Source organism: Oncorhynchus keta, unplaced genomic scaffold (genome assembly GCF_023373465.1).
Source record: "Oncorhynchus keta strain PuntledgeMale-10-30-2019 unplaced genomic scaffold, Oket_V2 Un_contig_5015_pilon_pilon, whole genome shotgun sequence".
Taxonomy (NCBI): Eukaryota; Metazoa; Chordata; class Actinopteri; order Salmoniformes; family Salmonidae; genus Oncorhynchus; species Oncorhynchus keta.
This window is the reverse complement of record NW_026288077.1, coordinates 319,433-337,500: the sequence shown is the minus strand read 5'-3', so window position 1 is coordinate 337,500 and position 18,068 is coordinate 319,433. Positions and strand designations below refer to the sequence as shown.

Here is an 18,068-nt window from a genome sequence, read left to right as displayed (position 1 = left end):
TGGCCGGGGGGGCTTTACTTGACTCATCTCGCTCTAGCGACTCCTTGTGGCGAGCCGAGTGCCTGCAGGCTGACCCCGGTTGCCAGTTCAAATCAAATCAAATCAAATTTATTTATATAGCCCTTCGTACATCAGCTGATATCTCAAAGTGCTGTACAGAAACCCAGCCTAAAACCCCAAACAGCAAACAATGCAGTTGAGTGATCATTCCTCCGACACATTGGTACAGCTGACTTCCGGGTTAAGCAGTGGGTGTTAAGGAGTGAAGGTTTGGCGGGTTATGTTTTCGTAGGACGCTTGACTCCACCTTCGGCTCTCGCGAACCCGTTGGGGAGTTGTAGCGATGAGACAAGGTGCAATTGGGGAGGAGAAAATACAACAAATATAAACATGTACAGGACCAGTCAAAAGTTTGGACACACCTCCTCATTCAAGGGTTTTTCTTTTTTACTATTTTCTGCATTGTATAATAATGTTGAAGACATCAAAACTATTAAATAAAACATATGGAATCATGTAGTAACCCAAAAAAGTGTTAAACAAATCCAAATATATTTTAGATTATAGACTCTTCAAAGTAGCCTTTATGACAGCTTTGCACACTCTTGGTATTCTCTCAACCAGCCTTGTTCAAAGTTAATTTGTGGAATTTCTTTCCTTCTTAATGTGTTTAAGCCAATCAGTTGTGTTGTGACAAGGTAGGGGTGCTATACAGAAGAGAGCCCTATTTGGCAAAAGACCAAGTCCATATTATGACAAGAACAGCTCAAAGAAGCAAAGAGAAACTACTGCCCATCATTATTTTAAGACATGAAGGTCATGTCAATACAGAACATTTCAAGTTTCTTCAAGTGCAGTGGCAAAAACCATCAAGCGCTATGATGAAACTGGCTCTCACGAGGACCGCCACAGGAATGGAAGACCCAGAGTTACCTCTGCTGCAGAGGATAAGTTCATTAGAGTTACCAGCCTCAGAAATAATTAATTGCACCTCACAGGGTTCAAGTAACAGACATATCTCAACATCAACTTGAATCAGGCCTTCATGGTCGAATTGCTGCAAAGAAACCACTACTGAAGGACACCAATAGGAAGAAGAGACTTGCTTGGACCAAGAAACATGAGCAATGGACATTAGACCGTTGGAAATCTGTCCTTTGGTCTAATGAGTCCAAATTTGAGATTTTTTGTTCCAACCACCATGTCTTTGTGAGACGGATGATCTCTGCATGTTTGGTTCCCACCGTGAAGCATGGAGGAGGTCTGATGGTGTGGGGGTGCTTTGCTGGTGACACTGTCAGTGATTTATTTATATTTCAAGGCACACTTAACCAGCATGGCTACCACAGCATTCTACAGCGATATGCCATACCATCTGGTTTGCGCTTAGTGAGAAATGAATTTGTTTTTCAACAGGACAATGACCCAACACACCTCCAGGCTGTGTAAGGGCTATTTTACCAAGGAGAGTGATGGAGTGCTGCATCAGATGACCTGGCCTCCACAATCACCCGACCTCAACCCAATTGAGATGGTTTGGGATGAGTTAGACCGCAGAGTGAAGGAAAAGCAGCCAAGAAGTGCTAAGCATATGTGGGAACTCCTTCAAGAATGTTGGAAAAACATTCCTCATGAAGCTGGTTGAGAGAATGCCAAGAGTGTGCAAAGCTGTCAAGGCAAAGGGTGGCTACTTTGAAAAATCTCAAATATAAAATATATTTAGATTGCTTTAACCCTTTGTTGGTTACTACATGATTCCATATGTGTAATTTCATAGTTGTGATGTCTTCACTATTATTCTAAAATGTAGAAAAGAAAAACCCTTGAATGAGTAGGTGTGTCCAAACTTTTGACTGGTACTGGATATAAATAAGGTAATATTCTGTTAACTCATAGCCAAATAATGTTTTTGACTCATCCTATACTCATATTTATAGCTAAAGCATAAATTGGAAAAAAAAAAAACTTATAAAAAATGACCTCAAACTTACTGTATGTCTCAAACAGGCTGTTTCTAAAGTGCTTGCCATAGGAGGATGAGCTGGCCAATCAGCGGTCTACTTGCGTTAATAATTGTAATGACCAGTATACACCCACACCATTCTGTTGTTGGGGTACGACCACACCATTTTGTTGTTGGGGTATGACCAGACCATTCTGTTGTTGGGGTACGACCAGACCATTCTGTTGTTGGGGTACGACCACACAATTCTGTTGTTGGGGTACGACCAGACCATTCTGTTGTTGGGGTACGACCAGACCATTCTGTTGTTGGGGTACGACCACACCATTCTGTTGTTGGGGTACGACCACACCATTCTGTTGTTGGGGTACCACACACCATTCTGTTGTTGGGGTACGACCACACAATTCTGTTGTTGGGGTACACCCACACCATTCTGTTGTTGGGGTACGGCCACACCATTCTGTTGTTGGGGTACGACCACACCATTCTGTTGTTGGGGTACGACCACACCATTCTGTTGTTGGGGTACGACCACACCATTCTGTTGTTGGGGTACGACCACACAATTCTGTTGTTGGGATACGACCACACAATTCTGTTGTTGGGGTACGACCACACCATTCCAACACAGAAAAGCTGCTTCATAACGAACTTAATGACCTTATTTCACTCAATTCTAGGTCATATTTCATATAAATCTGTAAATACTGGACAGTTACTTTAAGTTATATACCCTCACCACCCTCTCTCTCTCCCTCTCTCTCCTTCTCTCTCTCTCTCTCTCTCTCTCTCTCTCTCTCTCTCTCTCTCTCTCTCCCTCTCTCTCTCTCTCTCTCTCTCTCTCTCTCTCTCTCTCTCTCTCTCTCTCTCTCTCTCCCCTCTCTCTCTCTCTCTCTCTCTCTCTCTCTCTCTCTCTCTCTCTCTCTCTCTCTCTCTCTCTCTCTCTCTCTCTCTCTCTCTCTCTCTCTCTCTCTCTCTCTCTCTCTCCCCAGACATAGCCAACAAGGTCCTGCTGGCATTGTTTACAGGGGAGATGCTGTTAAAGATGTACAGCCTGGGTCTACAGGCCTACTTCGTGTCTCTGTTCAACCGCTTTGACAGCTTCGTGGTGTGTGGAGGCATCCTGGAGACCATTCTGGTGGAGACCAAGATCATGTCCCCGCTAGGCATCTCTGTGCTGCGCTGTGTACGCCTTCTACGCATCTTCAAAATCACAAGGTATAGTACCACATAACACAGTCACTAGGCATCTCTGTGCTGCGTACGCCTTCTACGCATCTTCAAAATCACAAGGTATAGTACCACATAACACAGTCACTAGGCATCTCTGTGCTGCGCTGTGTACGCCTTCTACGCATCTTCAAAATCACAAGGTATAGTACCACATAACACAGTCACTAGGCATCTCTGTGCTGCGTACGCCTTCTACGCATCTTCAAAATCACAAGGTATAGTACCACATAACACAGTCACTAGGCATCTCTGTTCTGCGTACGCCTTCTACGCATCTTCAAAATCACAAGGTATAGTACCACATAACACAGTCACTAGGCATCTCTGTTCTGCGTACGCCTTCTACGCATCTTCAAAATCACAAGGTATAGTACCACATAACACAGTCACTAGGCATCTCTGTTCTGCGTACGCCTTCTACGCATCTTCAAAATCACAAGGTATAGTACCACATAACACAGTCACTAGGCATCTCTGTTCTGCGTACGCCTTCTACGCATCTTCAAAATCACAAGGTATAGTACCACATAACACAGTCACTAGGCATCTCTGTGCTGCGTACGCCTTCTACGCATCTTCAAAATCACAAGGTATAGTATATATTCCCTATATAGTGGACTACTGTAGACCAGAGCCTTTTCCCTATATAGTGTACTACTGTTGACCAGGGCCCTATTCCCTATATAGTGTACTACTGTAGACCAGAGCCTTTTCCCTATATAGTGTACTACTGTTGACCAGAGCCCTATTCCCTATATAGTGTACTACTGTAGACCAGAGCCTTTTCCCTATATAGTGTACTACTGTAGACCAGAGCCTTTTCCCTATATAGTGTACTACTGTTGACCAGGGCCCTATTCCCTATATAGTGCACTACTGTTGACCAGGGCCCTATTCCCTACATAGTGCACTACTGTTGACCAGAGCCCTATTCCCTATATAGTGGACTACTGTTAACCAGAACCCTATTCCCTACATAGTGGACTACTGTTAACTACTGTTAACCAGAGCCCTATTCCCTGTATAGTGGACTACTGTTAACCAGAGCCCTATTCCCTATATAGTGGACTACTGTTAACCAGAGCCCTATTCCCTATATAGTGGACTACTGTTAACCAGAGCCCTATTCCCTATATAGTGGACTACTGTTAACCAGAACCCTATTCCCTACATAGTGGACTACTGTTAACTACTGTTAACCAGAGCCCTATTCCCTGTATAGTGGACTACTGTTAACCAGAGCCCTATTCCCTATATAGTGGACTACTGTTAACCAGAGCCCTATTCCCTATATAGTGGACTACTGTTAACCAGAGCCCTATTCCCTATATAGTGGACTACTGTTAACCAGAGCCCTATTCCCTATATAGTGGACTACTGTTAACCAGAGCCCTATTCCCTATATAGTGGACTACTGTTAACCAGAGCCCTATTCCCTATATAGTGGACTACTGTTAACCAGAGCCCTATTCCCTATATAGTGGACTACTGTTAACCAGAGCCCTATTCCCTATATAGTGGACTACTGTTAACCAGAGCCCTATTCCCTATATAGTGGACTACTGTTAACCAGAGCCCTATTCCCTATATAGTGGACTACTGTTAACCAGAGCCCTATTCCCTATATAGTGGACTACTGTTAACCAGAGCCCTATTCCCTATATAGTGGACTACTGTTAACCAGAGCCCTATTCCCTATATAGTGGACTACTGTTAACCAGAGCCCTATTCCTATATAGTGGACTACTGTTAACCAGAGCCCTATTCCCTATATAGTGGACTACTGTTAACCAGAGCCCTATTCCCTATATAGTGGACTACTGTTAACCAGAGCCCTATTCCCTATATAGTGGACTACTGTTAACCAGAGCCCTATTCCCTATATAGTGGACTACTGTTGACCAGAGCCCTATTCCCTATATAGTGGACTACTGTTAACCAGAGCCCTATTCCCTATATAGTGGACTACTGTTAACCAGAGCCCTATTCCCTATATAGTGGACTACTGTTAACCAGAGCCCTATTCCCTATATAGTGGACTACTGTTAACCAGAGCCCTATTCCCTATATAGTGGACTACTGTTAACCAGAGCCCTATTCCCTATATAGTGGACTACTGTTAACCAGAGCCCTATTCCCTATATAGTGGACTACTGTTAACCAGAGCCCTATTCCCTATATAGTGGACTACTGTTAACCAGAGCCCTATTCCCTGTATAGTGGACTACTGTTAACCAGAGCCCTATTCCCTATATAGTGGACTACTGTTAACCAGAGCCCTATTCCCTATATAGTGGACTACTGTTAACCAGAGCCCTATTCCCTATATAGTGGACTACTGTTAACCAGAGCCCTATTCCCTATATAGTGGACTACTGTTAACCAGAGCCCTATTCCCTATATAGTGGACTACTGTTAACCAGAGCCCTATTCCCTATATAGTGGACTACTGTTAACCAGAGCCCTATTCCCTATATAGTGGACTACTGTTAACCAGAGCCCTATTCCCTGTATAGTGGACTACTGTTAACCAGAGCCCTATTCCCTGTATAGTGGACTACTGTTAACCAGAGCCCTATTCCCTATATAGTGGACTACTGTTAACCAGAGCCCTATTCCCTATATAGTGGACTACTGTTAACCAGAGCCCTATTCCCTATATAGTGGACTACTGTTAACCAGAGCCCTATTCCCTATATAGTGGACTACTGTTAACCAGAGCCCTATTCCCTGTATAGTGGACTACTGTTAACCAGAGCCCTATTCCCTATATAGTGGACTACTGTTAACCAGAGCCCTATTCCCTATATAGTGGACTACTGTTAACCAGAGCCCTATTCCCTATATAGTGGACTACTGTTAACCAGAGCCCTATTCCCTATATAGTGGACTACTGTTAACCAGAGCCCTATTCCCTGTACAGTGGACTACTGTTAACCAGAGCCCTATTCCCTATATAGTGGACTACTGTTAACCAGAGCCCTATTCCCTATATAGTGGACTACTGTTAACCAGAGCCCTATTCCCTATATAGTGGACTACTGTTAACCAGAGCCCTATTCCCTGTACAGTGGACTACTGTTAACCAGAGCCCTATTCCCTATATAGTGGACTACTGTTAACCAGAGCCCTATTCCCTATACAGTGGACTACTGTTAACCAGAGCCCTATTCCCTGTACAGTGGACTACTGTTAACCAGAGCCCTATTCCCTGTACAGTGGACTACTGTTAACCAGAGCCCTATTCCCTATATAGTGGACTACTGTTAACCAGAGCCCTATTCCCTGTACAGTGGACTACTGTTAACCAGAGCCCTATTCCCTGTACAGTGGACTACTGTTAACCAGAGCCCTATTCCCTATATAGTGGACTACTGTTAACCAGAGCCCTATTCCCTGTACAGTGGACTACTGTTAACCAGAGCCCTATTCCCTATATAGTGGACTACTGTTAACCAGAGCCCTATTCCCTGTACAGTGGACTACTGTTAACCAGAGCCCTATTCCCTATATAGTGGACTACTGTTAACCAGAGCCCTATTCCCTGTACAGTGGACTACTGTTAACCAGAGCCCTATTCCCTATATAGTGGACTACTGTTAACCAGAGCCCTATTCCCTGTATAGTGGACTACTGTTAACCAGAGCCCTATTCCCTATATAGTGGACTACTGTTAACCAGAGCCCTATTCCCTGTACAGTGGACTACTGTTAACCAGAGCCCTATTCCCTATATAGTGGACTACTGTTAACCAGAGCCCTATTCCCTATATAGTGGACTACTGTTAACCAGAGCCCTATTCCCTGTACAGTGGACTACTGTTAACCAGAGCCCTATTCCCTATATAGTGGACTACTGTTAACCAGAGCCCTATTCCCTGTACAGTGGACTACTGTTAACCAGAGCCCTATTCCCTATATAGTGGACTACTGTTAACCAGAGCCCTATTCCCTATATAGTGGACTACTGTTAACCAGAGCCCTATTCCCTATATAGTGGACTACTGTTAACCAGAGCCCTATTCCCTGTACAGTGGACTACTGTTAACCAGAGCCCTATTCCCTATATAGTGGACTACTGTTAACCAGAGCCCTATTCCCTGTACAGTGGACTACTGTTAACCAGAGCCCTATTCCCTATATAGTGGACTACTGTTAACCAGAGCCCTATTCCCTGTACAGTGGACTACTGTTAACCAGAGCCCTATTCCCTGTACAGTGGACTACTGTTAACCAGAGCCCTATTCCCTATATAGTGGACTACTGTTAACCAGAGCCCTATTCCCTGTACAGTGGACTACTGTTAACCAGAGCCCTATTCCCTATACAGTGGACTACTGTTAACCAGAACCCTATTCCCTGTACAGTGGACTACTGTTAACCAGAGCCCTATTCCCTGTACAGTGGACTACTGTTAACCAGAGCCCTATTCCCTATATAGTGGACTACTGTTAACCAGAGCCCTATTCCCTATATAGTGGACTACTGTTAACCAGAGCCCTATTCCCTATATAGTGGACTACTGTTAACCAGAACCCTATTCCCTGTACAGTGGACTACTGTTAACCAGAGCCCTATTCCCTGTACAGTGGACTACTGTTAACCAGAGCCCTATTCCCTATATAGTGGACTACTGTTAACCAGAGCCCTATTCCCTATATAGTGGACTACTGTTAACCAGAGCCCTATTCCCTATATAGTGGACTACTGTTAACCAGAACCCTATTCCCTGTACAGTGGACTACTGTTAACCAGAGCCCTATTCCCTATATAGTGGACTACTGTTAACCAGAGCCCTATTCCCTATATAGTGGACTACTGTTAACCAGAGCCCTATTCCCTATATAGTGGACTACTGTTAACCAGAGCCCTATTCCCTATATAGTGGACTACTGTTAACCAGAGCCCTATTCCCTGTACAGTGGACTACTGTTAACCAGAGCCCTATTCCCTGTACAGTGGACTACTGTTAACCAGAGCCCTATTCCCTGTACAGTGCAGCGTAAAAGGACCTTCCATCTAGCAACAGTCGACATGTTAATCATTAGTAACACGTACAGTTTCCATCAGTCACCATCCAAGGGTACTTGTCCTCTCTCTGTCACCCTGTCCATGTTACAACACCGTATCCGGGAGGGAAGGGAAGCCATTTCTAGTTGAGTGGATCCATTTCATTTCACAGTTAATGTGTTTTTAATTGGGTAATGAAGTGTGCTGGCGGGGTTCACTAAATTCCAATAATATAGTAATGTAGCTTCCAGCTAGTTCTACAGAGGCTATACAGTTCATTGGTGCTGCTGGCGGACTCCATCACACTATTACTCTCTCCATGGCTGTGTCCCAAACGGTACCATATTTCCTATATAGTGCACTACTTTAGACCAGAGGTCAAAGGTCCTCTTTCTTCTTCACTTTAAAGCCACATGTACAACAGGTGCCTCCCTCCCTTCCTCCTGGCCACCACTACTAATCTCAGAGTTGAGTTTAACTCACCCTCCATGTTTACCTTTACCCCTGACCTCTGACCCCTATTCAGAGGACATAAGAGGAGAAGAGATGGGGTGAGAGAGGGGGAGAGGAGGAGTGATGGGGTGAGATGGGGGAGAGGAGGAGTGATGGGGTGAGAGAGGGGGAGAGGAGGAGTGATGGGGTGAGATGGGGAGAGGAGGAGTGATGGGGTGAGAGAGGGGGAGGAGGAGGAGTGATGGGGTGAGAGAGGGGGGTGAGAGGAGGAGTGAGGGGGGGTGAGATGGGGGAGAGGAGGGAGGAGATGGGGTGAGAGAGGGGGGAGAGGAGGAGTGATGGGGTGAGATGGGGGAGAGGAGGAGTGATGGGGTGAGAGAGGGGAGAGGAGGAGTGATGGGGTGAGAGAGGGGGAGAGGAGGAGAGATGGGGTGAGATAGGGGAGAGGAGGAGTGATGGGGTGAGAGAGGGGAGAGGAGGAGAGATGGGGTGAGATAGGGGAGAGGAGGAGTGATGGGGTGAGAGAGGGGGAGAGGAGGAGTGATGGGGTGAGATGGGGGAGAGGAGGAGTGATGGTGTGAGAGAGGGGGAGAGGAGGAGTGATGGGGTGAGAGAGGGGAGAGGAGGAGTGATGGGGTGAGAGAGGGGAGAGGAGGAGTGATGGGGTGAGAGAGGGGAGAGGAGGAGTGATGGTGTGAGAGAGGGGAGAGGAGGAGTGATGGGGTGAGATGGGGGAGAGGAGGAGTGATGGGGTGAGAGAGGGGGAGAGGAGGAGTGATGGGGTGAGAGAGGGGAGAGGAGGAGTGATGGGGTGAGATGGGGGAGAGGAGGAGTGATGGGGTGAGAGGGGGAGAGGAGGAGATGGGGTGAGAGAGGGGGAGAGGAGGAGGAGTGATGGGGTGAGAGAGGGGGAGAGGAGGAGTGATGGGGTGAGAGGGGGAGAGGAGGAGTGATGGGGTGAGAGAGGGGGAGAGGAGGAGTGATGGGGTGAGAGAGGGGAGAGGAGGAGTGATGGGGTGAGAGAGGGGAGAGGAGGAGTGATGGGGTGAGATGGGGGAGAGGGGTGAGGGGGTGATGGTGTGAGAGAGGGGAGAGGAGGAGTGATGGGGTGAGAGAGGGGAGAGGAGGAGTGATGGGGTGAGATGGGGAGAGGAGGAGTGATGGGGTGAGAGAGGGGGAGAGGAGGAGTGATGGGGTGAGAGAGGGGGAGAGGAGGAGTGATGGGGTGAGAGAGGGGGAGAGGAGGAGTGATGGGGTGAGAGAGGGGGAGAGGAGGAGTGATGGGGTGAGAGAGGGGGAGAGGAGGAGAGATGGGGTGAGATAGGGGGAGAGGAGGAGTGATGGGGTGAGAGAGGGGGAGAGGAGGAGAGATGGGGTGAGATAGGGGGAGAGGAGGAGTGATGGGGTGAGAGAGGGGGAGAGGAGGAGAGATGGGGTGAGATAGGGGGAGAGGAGGAGTGATGGGGGAGAGGGGGGAGGAGATGGGGGAGAGAGGGGAGAGGAGGAGGAGTGATGGGGTGAGATAGGGGAGAGGAGGAGTGATGGGGTGAGAGAGGGGGAGAGGAGGAGAGATGGGGTGAGAGAGGGGGAGAGGAGGAGTGATGGGGTGAGAGAGGGGGAGAGGAGGAGTGATGGGGTGAGAGAGGGGGAGAGGAGGAGTGATGGGGTGAGAGAGGGGGAGAGGAGGAGTGATGGGGTGAGAGAGGGGGAGAGGAGGAGAGATGGGGTGAGAGAGGGGGAGAGGAGGAGAGATGGGGTGAGAGAGGGGGAGAGAGGAGAGATGGGGTGAGAGAGGGGGAGAGGAGGAGTGATGGGGTGAGATAGGGGGAGAGGAGGAGAGATGGGGTGAGAGAGGGGGAGAGGAGGAGATGGGGTGAGAGAGGGGAGAGAGGAGGAGAGATGGGGAGAGAGAGGGGGGTGAGAGGAGGAGAGATGGGGTGAGAGAGGGGAGAGGAGGAGAGATGGGGTGAGAGAGGGGGAGAGGAGGAGTGATGGGGTGAGATAGGGGGAGAGGAGGAGTGATGGGGTGAGAGGGGGGATGGGGTGAGAGGAGGGAGAGATGGGGTGAGAGAGGGGGAGAGGAGGAGTGATGGGGTGAGAGAGGGGGAGGGAGGAGTGATGGGGTGAGAGAGGGGGAGGAGGAGATGGGGTGAGAGAGGGGGAGAGGAGGAGTGATGGGGTGAGAGAGGGGAGAGGAGGAGTGATGGGGTGAGAGAGGGGGAGAGGAGGAGTGATGGGGTGAGAGAGGGGAGAGGAGGAGTGATTGGGTGAGAGAGGGGAGGGAGGGAGGAGTGATGGGATGAGAGAGGGTAGAGGACAGAGAGTTGAGTCAACGGTGGAGTACTTCTTTCTACCACTCTGAATGTCATGTGTCTGCCTCTGACCCTAGGAAACTCTTTTCCACCTTGTCCTCCCTCCTTAACCCTCCACCCTCTCCCTCCTCCCTCTCTGCAAAAAAGGTTGACGACATCTGCTCCACATTCACTCAGCCTATTGAGTCCACTGGTCTCACTCACACAGAACTACCCTACGCCTTGACCTCTTTCTCCCCTCTCTATCCAGATGACTTCCTGTTGTCTGGCCGCTCCGACAACCTGGCCGCTCGATCCCATCCCCTTCTCCGTTCTCCAGACCATCTCTGGAGACTTTCTCCCCTCTCTATCCAGATGACTGACAACTCATCCCTCATCAACTCATCCCTGACAACTCATCCCTGACAACTCATCCCTGACAACTCATCCCTGACAACTCATCCCTGACAACTCATCCCTGACAACTCATCCCTCATCAACTCATCCCTGACAACTCATCCCTGACAACTCATCCCTGACAACTCATCCCTGACAACTCATCCCTGACAACTCATCCCTCATCAACTCATCCCTGACAACTCATCCCTGACAACTCATCCCTCATCAACTCATCCCTGACAACTCATCCCTGACAACTCATCCCTGACAACTCATCCCTGACAACTGGCTACGTCTCCTCTGATTTCAAAATGGCCCGAGTTGCTTCCCTCCTCAAGAAACTTGACTCATCTGACGTCAAAAACTATAGATCTGTATCCCTTCTTTCTTTTCTTTCCAAAATACTTCAGCGTTCTGTCTTTGATCAAAGTCCTCGTTATCTCTCTCAGAACTATCTTCTTGACCCTAACTAGTCAGGCTTCAAGACGGGTCACTCAACAGAGACTGTTTTCCTCGGTGTCACAGAGGCTCTCTGCTCTGCCAAAGTTGACTCTCTCTTCTGTTCTCATCCTCCTAGATCTATTCTCTGCTTTCGACACTGTGAACCATCAGATCCTCCTCTCCACCCTCTCAGGGCTGGTTGTCTCAGGCTCCATCAGATCCTCCTCTCCACCCTCTCAGGGCTGGGTGTCTCAGGCTCTATCAGATCCTCCTCTCCACCCTCTCAGGGCTGGGTGTCTCAGGCTCTATCAGATCCTCCTCTCCACCCTCTCAGGGCTGGGTGTCTCAGGCTCTATCAGATCCTCCTCTCCACCCTCTCAGGGCTGGGTGTCTCAGGCTCTATCAGATCCTCCTCTCCACCCTCTCAGGGCTGGTTGTCTCAGGCTCTATCAGATCCTCCTCTCCACCCTCTCAGGGCTGGGTGTCTCAGGCTCTATCAGATCCTCCTCTCCACCCTCTCAGGGCTGGTTGTCTCAGGCTCTATCAGATCCTCCTCTCCACCCTCTCAGGGCTGGTTGTCTCAGGCTCTATCAGATCCTCCTCTCCATCCTCTTGGTTGTCTCAGGCTCTAAGATCCTCCTCTCCACCCTCTCAGGGCTGGGTGTCTGGCTTTATCAGATCCTCCTCTCCATCCTCTCAGGGCTGGGTGTCTCAGAACTATCAGATTCTTGACCCTCTCAGGGCTGGTTGTCTCAGACTCTATCAGATCCTCCTCTCCACCCTCTCAGGGCTGGGTGTCTCAGGCTGTCCTCCTCTCCACCCTCTCAGGGCTGGTTGTCTCAGGCTCTATCAGATCCTCCTCTCCACCCTCTCAGGGCTGGGTGTCTCAGGCTCTATCAGACCCTCCTCTCCACCCTCTCAGGGCTGGGTGTCTCAGGCTCTATCAGATCCTCCTCTCCACCCTCTCAGGGCTGGTTGTCTCAGGCTCTATCAGATCCTCCTCTCCACCCTCTCAGGGCTGGTTGTCTCAGACTCTATCAGATCCTCCTCTCCACCCTCTCAGGGCTGGTTGTCTCAGGCTCTATCAGATCCTCCTCTCCACCCTCTCAGGGCTGGGTGTCTCAGGCTCTATCAGATCCTCCTCTCCACCCTCTCAGGGCTGGTTGTCTCAGGCCTATCAGATCCTCCTCTCCACCCTCTCAGGGCTGGGTGTCTCAGGCTCTATCAGACCCTCCTCTCCACCCTCTCAGGGCTGGGTGTCTCAGGCTCTATCAGATCCTCCTCTCCACCCTCTCAGGGCTGGGTGTCTCAGGCTCTATCAGACCCTCCTCTCCACCCTCTCAGGGCTGGGTGTCTCAGGCTCTATCAGATCCTCCTCTCCACCCTCTCAGGGCTGGGTGTCTCAGGCTCTATCAGATCCTCCTCTCCACCCTCTCAGGGCTGGTTGTCTCAGGCTCTATCAGATCCTCCTCTCCACCCTCTCAGGGCTGGTTGTCTCAGGCTCTATCAGATCCTCCTCTCCACCCTCTCAGGGCTGGTTGTCTCAGGCTCTATCAGATCCTCCTCTCCACCCTCTCAGGGCTGGTTGTCTCAGGCTCTATCAGATCCTCCTCTCCACCCTCTCAAGGCTGGTTGTCTCAGGCTCTATCAGATCCTCCTCTCCACCCTCTCAGGGCTGGGTGTCTCAAGCTCTATCAGATCCTCCTCTCCACCCTCTCAGGGCTGGTTGTCTCAGGCTCTATCAGATCCTCCTCTCCATCCTCTCAGGGCTGGTTGTCTCAGGCTCTATCAGATCCTCCTCTCCACCCTCTCAGGGCTGGTTGTCTCAGGCTCTATCAGATCCTCCTCTCCACCCTCTCAGGGCTGGGCGTCTCAGGCTCTATCAGATCCTCCTCTCCACCCTCTCAGGGCTGGGCGTCTCAGGCTCTAGATCCTCCTCTCCACCCTCTCAGGGCTGGTTGTCTCAGGCTCTATCAGATCCTCCTCTCCACCCTCTCAAGGCTGGTTGTCTCAGGCTCTGTACACTCTGCGTCCTGTCTGGCAGGCCGCTCCTACCAGGCGACGTGGAGAGGATCTGTGTTTGCACCACGTACTCTCACTACTGGTGTCCCCCAGGGCTCGGTTCTAGACCCTCTTCTCGCTATACACCAAGTCACTCGGCTCCGTCATATCCTCACATGGTCTCTCCTATCATTGCTATGCAGATAACTTTTCTCCTTCCCGGCTTCTGACACCCAGGTGGCAACACACATTTCTGGTTACCTGGCTGATTCCTCAACTGGGATGTCAGCCCACCACCTAAAGCTCAACCTCTGCTGCTCTTCCTCCCGTGGATGACCTGCCCGCTCAAAGACATCTCCATCACGGTTGACAACTCCACAGTGTCACCCTCCCAGAGTGCAAAGAACCTTGGCTTGGCCCTGGACAACACCCTGTTGTTCTCTGTAACCATCAAAGCAGTGACCTGTTCCTGCAGGTTCATTCTCTACAACATCAGTAGAGTAGGACTCTATCTCACACAGGAAGCGGCGCAGGTCCTAATCCAGGCACATGTCCTTTCCCGTCTAGACTACTGCAACACGCTGTGGGCTGGGCTCCCTGTTTGTGCTATCAAACCCTGCAACTTATCCAGAATGCTACAGCCCTCCTGGCTTTCAACCTTCCCAAGTTCTCTCAACTCACCCCACTCCTGCACACACTCTACTGGCTTCCAGTCGAAGCTCGCATCCACTACCAGACCATGGTGCTTACCTACGGAACAGTAAGAGGAACTGCCCCTCCCTACCTTCAGGCTCTGATCAAACCCTACACTCCAACCCGAACACTCCGTTCTGCCACCTCAGGTCTCTTGGTCCTCCCACCCCTACAGGAGGGCATCTCCCTCTCAGTCCAGTCCAAGCTCTTCTATGTCCTGTCACCCCTACGGGAGGGCAGCTCCCTCTCAGTCCAGTCCAAGCTCTTCTCTGTCCTGTACAGCTGCTGCAGTCTATCATGTACCCGCTGTCTCTATCAGCCCAGTCCAAGCTCTTCTATGTCCTGGTACCCCAATGGTGGAACCAGCTTCCCCCTGAAGCTAGAACAGCAGAGTCCCTGCCCATCTTCTGAAAACATCTGAAACCCTACCTCTTCATACAGTATTTTAAATGATCCTCCTCCTCACCTCAAAAAAACTTAACCAGCACTTGCACTTGACCCCCCCCAACTCTACTGATAGCTACGTTGTTGAGAAAAAAAAAGAAATGTACTTTATATGCCTGTGATATGTGGTTGTCTCCCCTCAGTATCCTTCCATCTAAGTTGTCAATATCAGGAGGTTTGTCATTATTGATCGATAACAATCATCTTTCCAGCTGTCGCACACTAACTTTACAAATGTTTGTCTTTCATTATTATTATGTTGTTTTTAATGGATTGAGTATGATGGCTCACTGTTCGTTGTTGACATTAAATGTGCCCACTTTGCCAATGAACGAATCATTCAGATAATTGGCAGCATCAAATGGTTTTGGGATTAATAGACCATCTGATTCGATGAAAGATGGAGTTGAATTGGTCTTTCTGCACATGAAACTTTCATTCTTTAGATGATTGATCTTGGCTTCATAATACAGTTTATTCTTTTTGTTGAGTTTAGTCACATCATTTCTCAATTTGCAGTAAGTCAGATGTGCAGACAGACATATTATCTCATTTCAACCATACAGTTTTTCAATTCCTCATCAATCCATGGAGTTCTAACTGTCAATTTAACAGGTACATGCTTATCAATAATCGGGAAGAAGCAATTTCACAAAGTGCAGCGTCTGGATGCTCCTTATTCATCACATCAGACCAACACATATTTTTAACATCATTCACACACGTTTGTATGATCTCTTGTACACTGTTTTAGGCCGAGCTGTAGGAACCTTTGTTTAGGGGGTAGATCAGATAGATTGTAGCCTCCATCTATGTAATTGTCTGCATCATTTCTAATCCCCTATATATATATATATCTAATTATTTTTATTTTTATCATATGTGTTATTTCATAGTTTTGAAATCATCACTATTATTCTACAATGTAAAAAAAAAAAGTTAAACCTTTGAATGAGTTGGTGTGTCCAAGCTTTTGACTGGTGCTGTATAATAGCAACACCTCCCCCATAAGTATCCCTGTCTCTTCTATAGATGTTACATCCTTGTATTGCTACTGCTAAACTCAGCAAAAAAAGAAATGACCCTTTTTCAGGTCCCTGTTTTTCATAGATAATTCTAAAAAAATCCAAATAACTTCTCAGATCTTCATTGTAAAGTGTTTCCCTGCTTGTTCAATGAACCATAAACAATTAATGAACATGCACCTGTGGAACGGTCGTTAATACACTAACAGCTTACAGACGGTAGGCAATTAAGGTCACGGTTATGAAAACTTAGGACACTAAAGAGGCCTTTCTACTGACTCTGAAAAACACAAAAAGAAAGATGCCCAGAGTCCCTGCTCATCTGTGTGAACATGCCTTAGGCATGCTGCAATGAGGCATGAGGACTGCAGATGTGGCCATGGTAATAAATTGCAATGTCCGTACAGTGAGACGCCTAAGACAGCGCTACAGGGAGACAGGACGGACAGCTGATCATCCTCGCAGTGGCAGACCACGTGTAACAACACCTGCACAAGATCGGTACATCCCACCTGTGGAACAGGTAGAGGATGGCAACAACAACTGCCCAAGTTACACCAGGAACGCACAATCCCTCCATCAGTGCTCAGACTGTCCGCAATAGGCTGAGAGAGGCTGGACTGAGGGCTTGTAGGCTTGTTGTAAGGCAGGTCCTCACCAGACATCACCGGCAACATCGTCGCCTATGGGCACAAACCCACCGTCGCTGGACCAGACAGGACTGGCAAAAAGTGCTTTTCACTGACGAGTCACGGTTTTGTCTCACCAGGGGTGATTGTCGGATTCGCGTTTATCGTCAAAGGAATGAGCGTTACACCGAGGCCTGTACTCTGGAGCGGGATCGATTTGGAGGTAGAGGGTCCGTCATGATCTGGGGCAGTGTCTCAGCATCATCGGACTGATCTTGTTACAGGGAAGACATCCTCCTTCCTCATGTGGTACCCTTCCTGCTGTCTCATCCTGACATGACCCTCCAGTATGACAATGTCACCTGCCATACTGCTCGTTCTGTGAGTGATTTCCTGCAAGACAGGAATGTCAGTGATCTGCCATGGCCAGCGAAGAGCCCGGATCTCAATCCCATTCAGTACGTCTGGGACCTGTTGGATCGGAGTGTGAGGGCTAGGAACATTCCCCCCAGAAATGCTAGGGAACTTGCAGGTGGCTTGGTGGAAGAGTGGGGTAACATCTCACAGCAAGAACTGGCAAATCTGGTGCAGTCCATGAGGAGGAGTTGCCCTGCAGTACTTAATGCAGCTGGTGGCCACACCAGATACTGACTGTTACTTTTCATTTTGACCCCCCCTTTGTTCAGGGACACATTATTCCATTTCTGTTAGTTACATGTCTGTGGAACTTGTTCAGTTTATGTCTCAGTTGTTGAATCTTGTTATGTTCATACAAATATTTACACATGTTAAGTTGGCTGAAAATAAATACAGTTGACAGTGAGAGGACGATTATTTTTTTGCTGAGTTTACATCCTCCAATGAATTATCTGTGAGTCTCAGAAATTGCTAATATATGAATGTTATCTGATGTTAGCACGTTAATGATTTAGTGAACCTTATTTCTAAGGCTAAATATATTATTATGGGCTATTTTCAGCCCTTTCCTGGGTAGCTTCTCAGAGATAGACATCATATGGACAAGAACAAACAAAGCAAAAAATACATTTTTAATTTTGGACTGCTGAAGCACATTTAGCAGTCCATTAATCAATTGGTGTGTGTGTGTGTGTGTGTGTGTGTGTGTGTGTGTGTGTGTGTGTGTGTGTGTGTGTGTGTGTGTGTGTGTGTGTGTGTGTGTGTGTGTGTGTGTGTGTGTGTGTGTGTGTGTGTGTGTGTGTGTGTGTGTGTGTGTGTGTGCTGCGGGGTTGAAGCTACGAACCCATAGGCTCGGCTCTCTAATCCCTTCCAGGCTTTTGGGAGGGAGGGTGGACATTGAGCCTTTCATATCGGATATAAGCAATATCCCCAAGCGCTCTGGCAGCTTTCATGCCCAGGATCAGTTATATTCTCCTCTGGAGCACAGCTTCAGGATCATCTTTGTTGAGAGAGATGTACGTTCCCCTCAAGTTATTGGCTCTTTGCAGAACCGCTACCTTGTCCTT

General features: G+C 48.5%; 1 protein-coding gene across 12 annotated transcripts in view; it reads left to right on the top strand.

Annotated features, from left to right (window-relative positions):
- Positions 1-18,068, top strand: part of cacna1c (calcium channel, voltage-dependent, L type, alpha 1C subunit) — a 108,116-nt gene that overhangs the window by 2,656 nt on the left and 87,392 nt on the right. For 4 of the 12 annotated variants that reach the window (XM_052509846.1, XM_052509848.1, XM_052509847.1 and 1 more), the window contains exon 2: positions 2,959-3,184. In XM_052509846.1, coding sequence (XP_052365806.1) covers positions 3,000-3,184 — 185 coding nt within the window. In that variant the 5' untranslated portion in view covers positions 2,959-2,999. Of the gene's footprint in view, positions 1-2,958; positions 3,185-3,237; positions 3,260-3,292; positions 3,340-3,392; positions 3,415-3,467; positions 3,490-3,542; positions 3,565-3,617; positions 3,640-3,692; positions 3,715-3,767; positions 3,790-18,068 lie in introns of those variants that run through there. The other 8 variants (XM_052509856.1, XM_052509849.1, XM_052509855.1 and 5 more) reach the window with 8 other exon arrangements.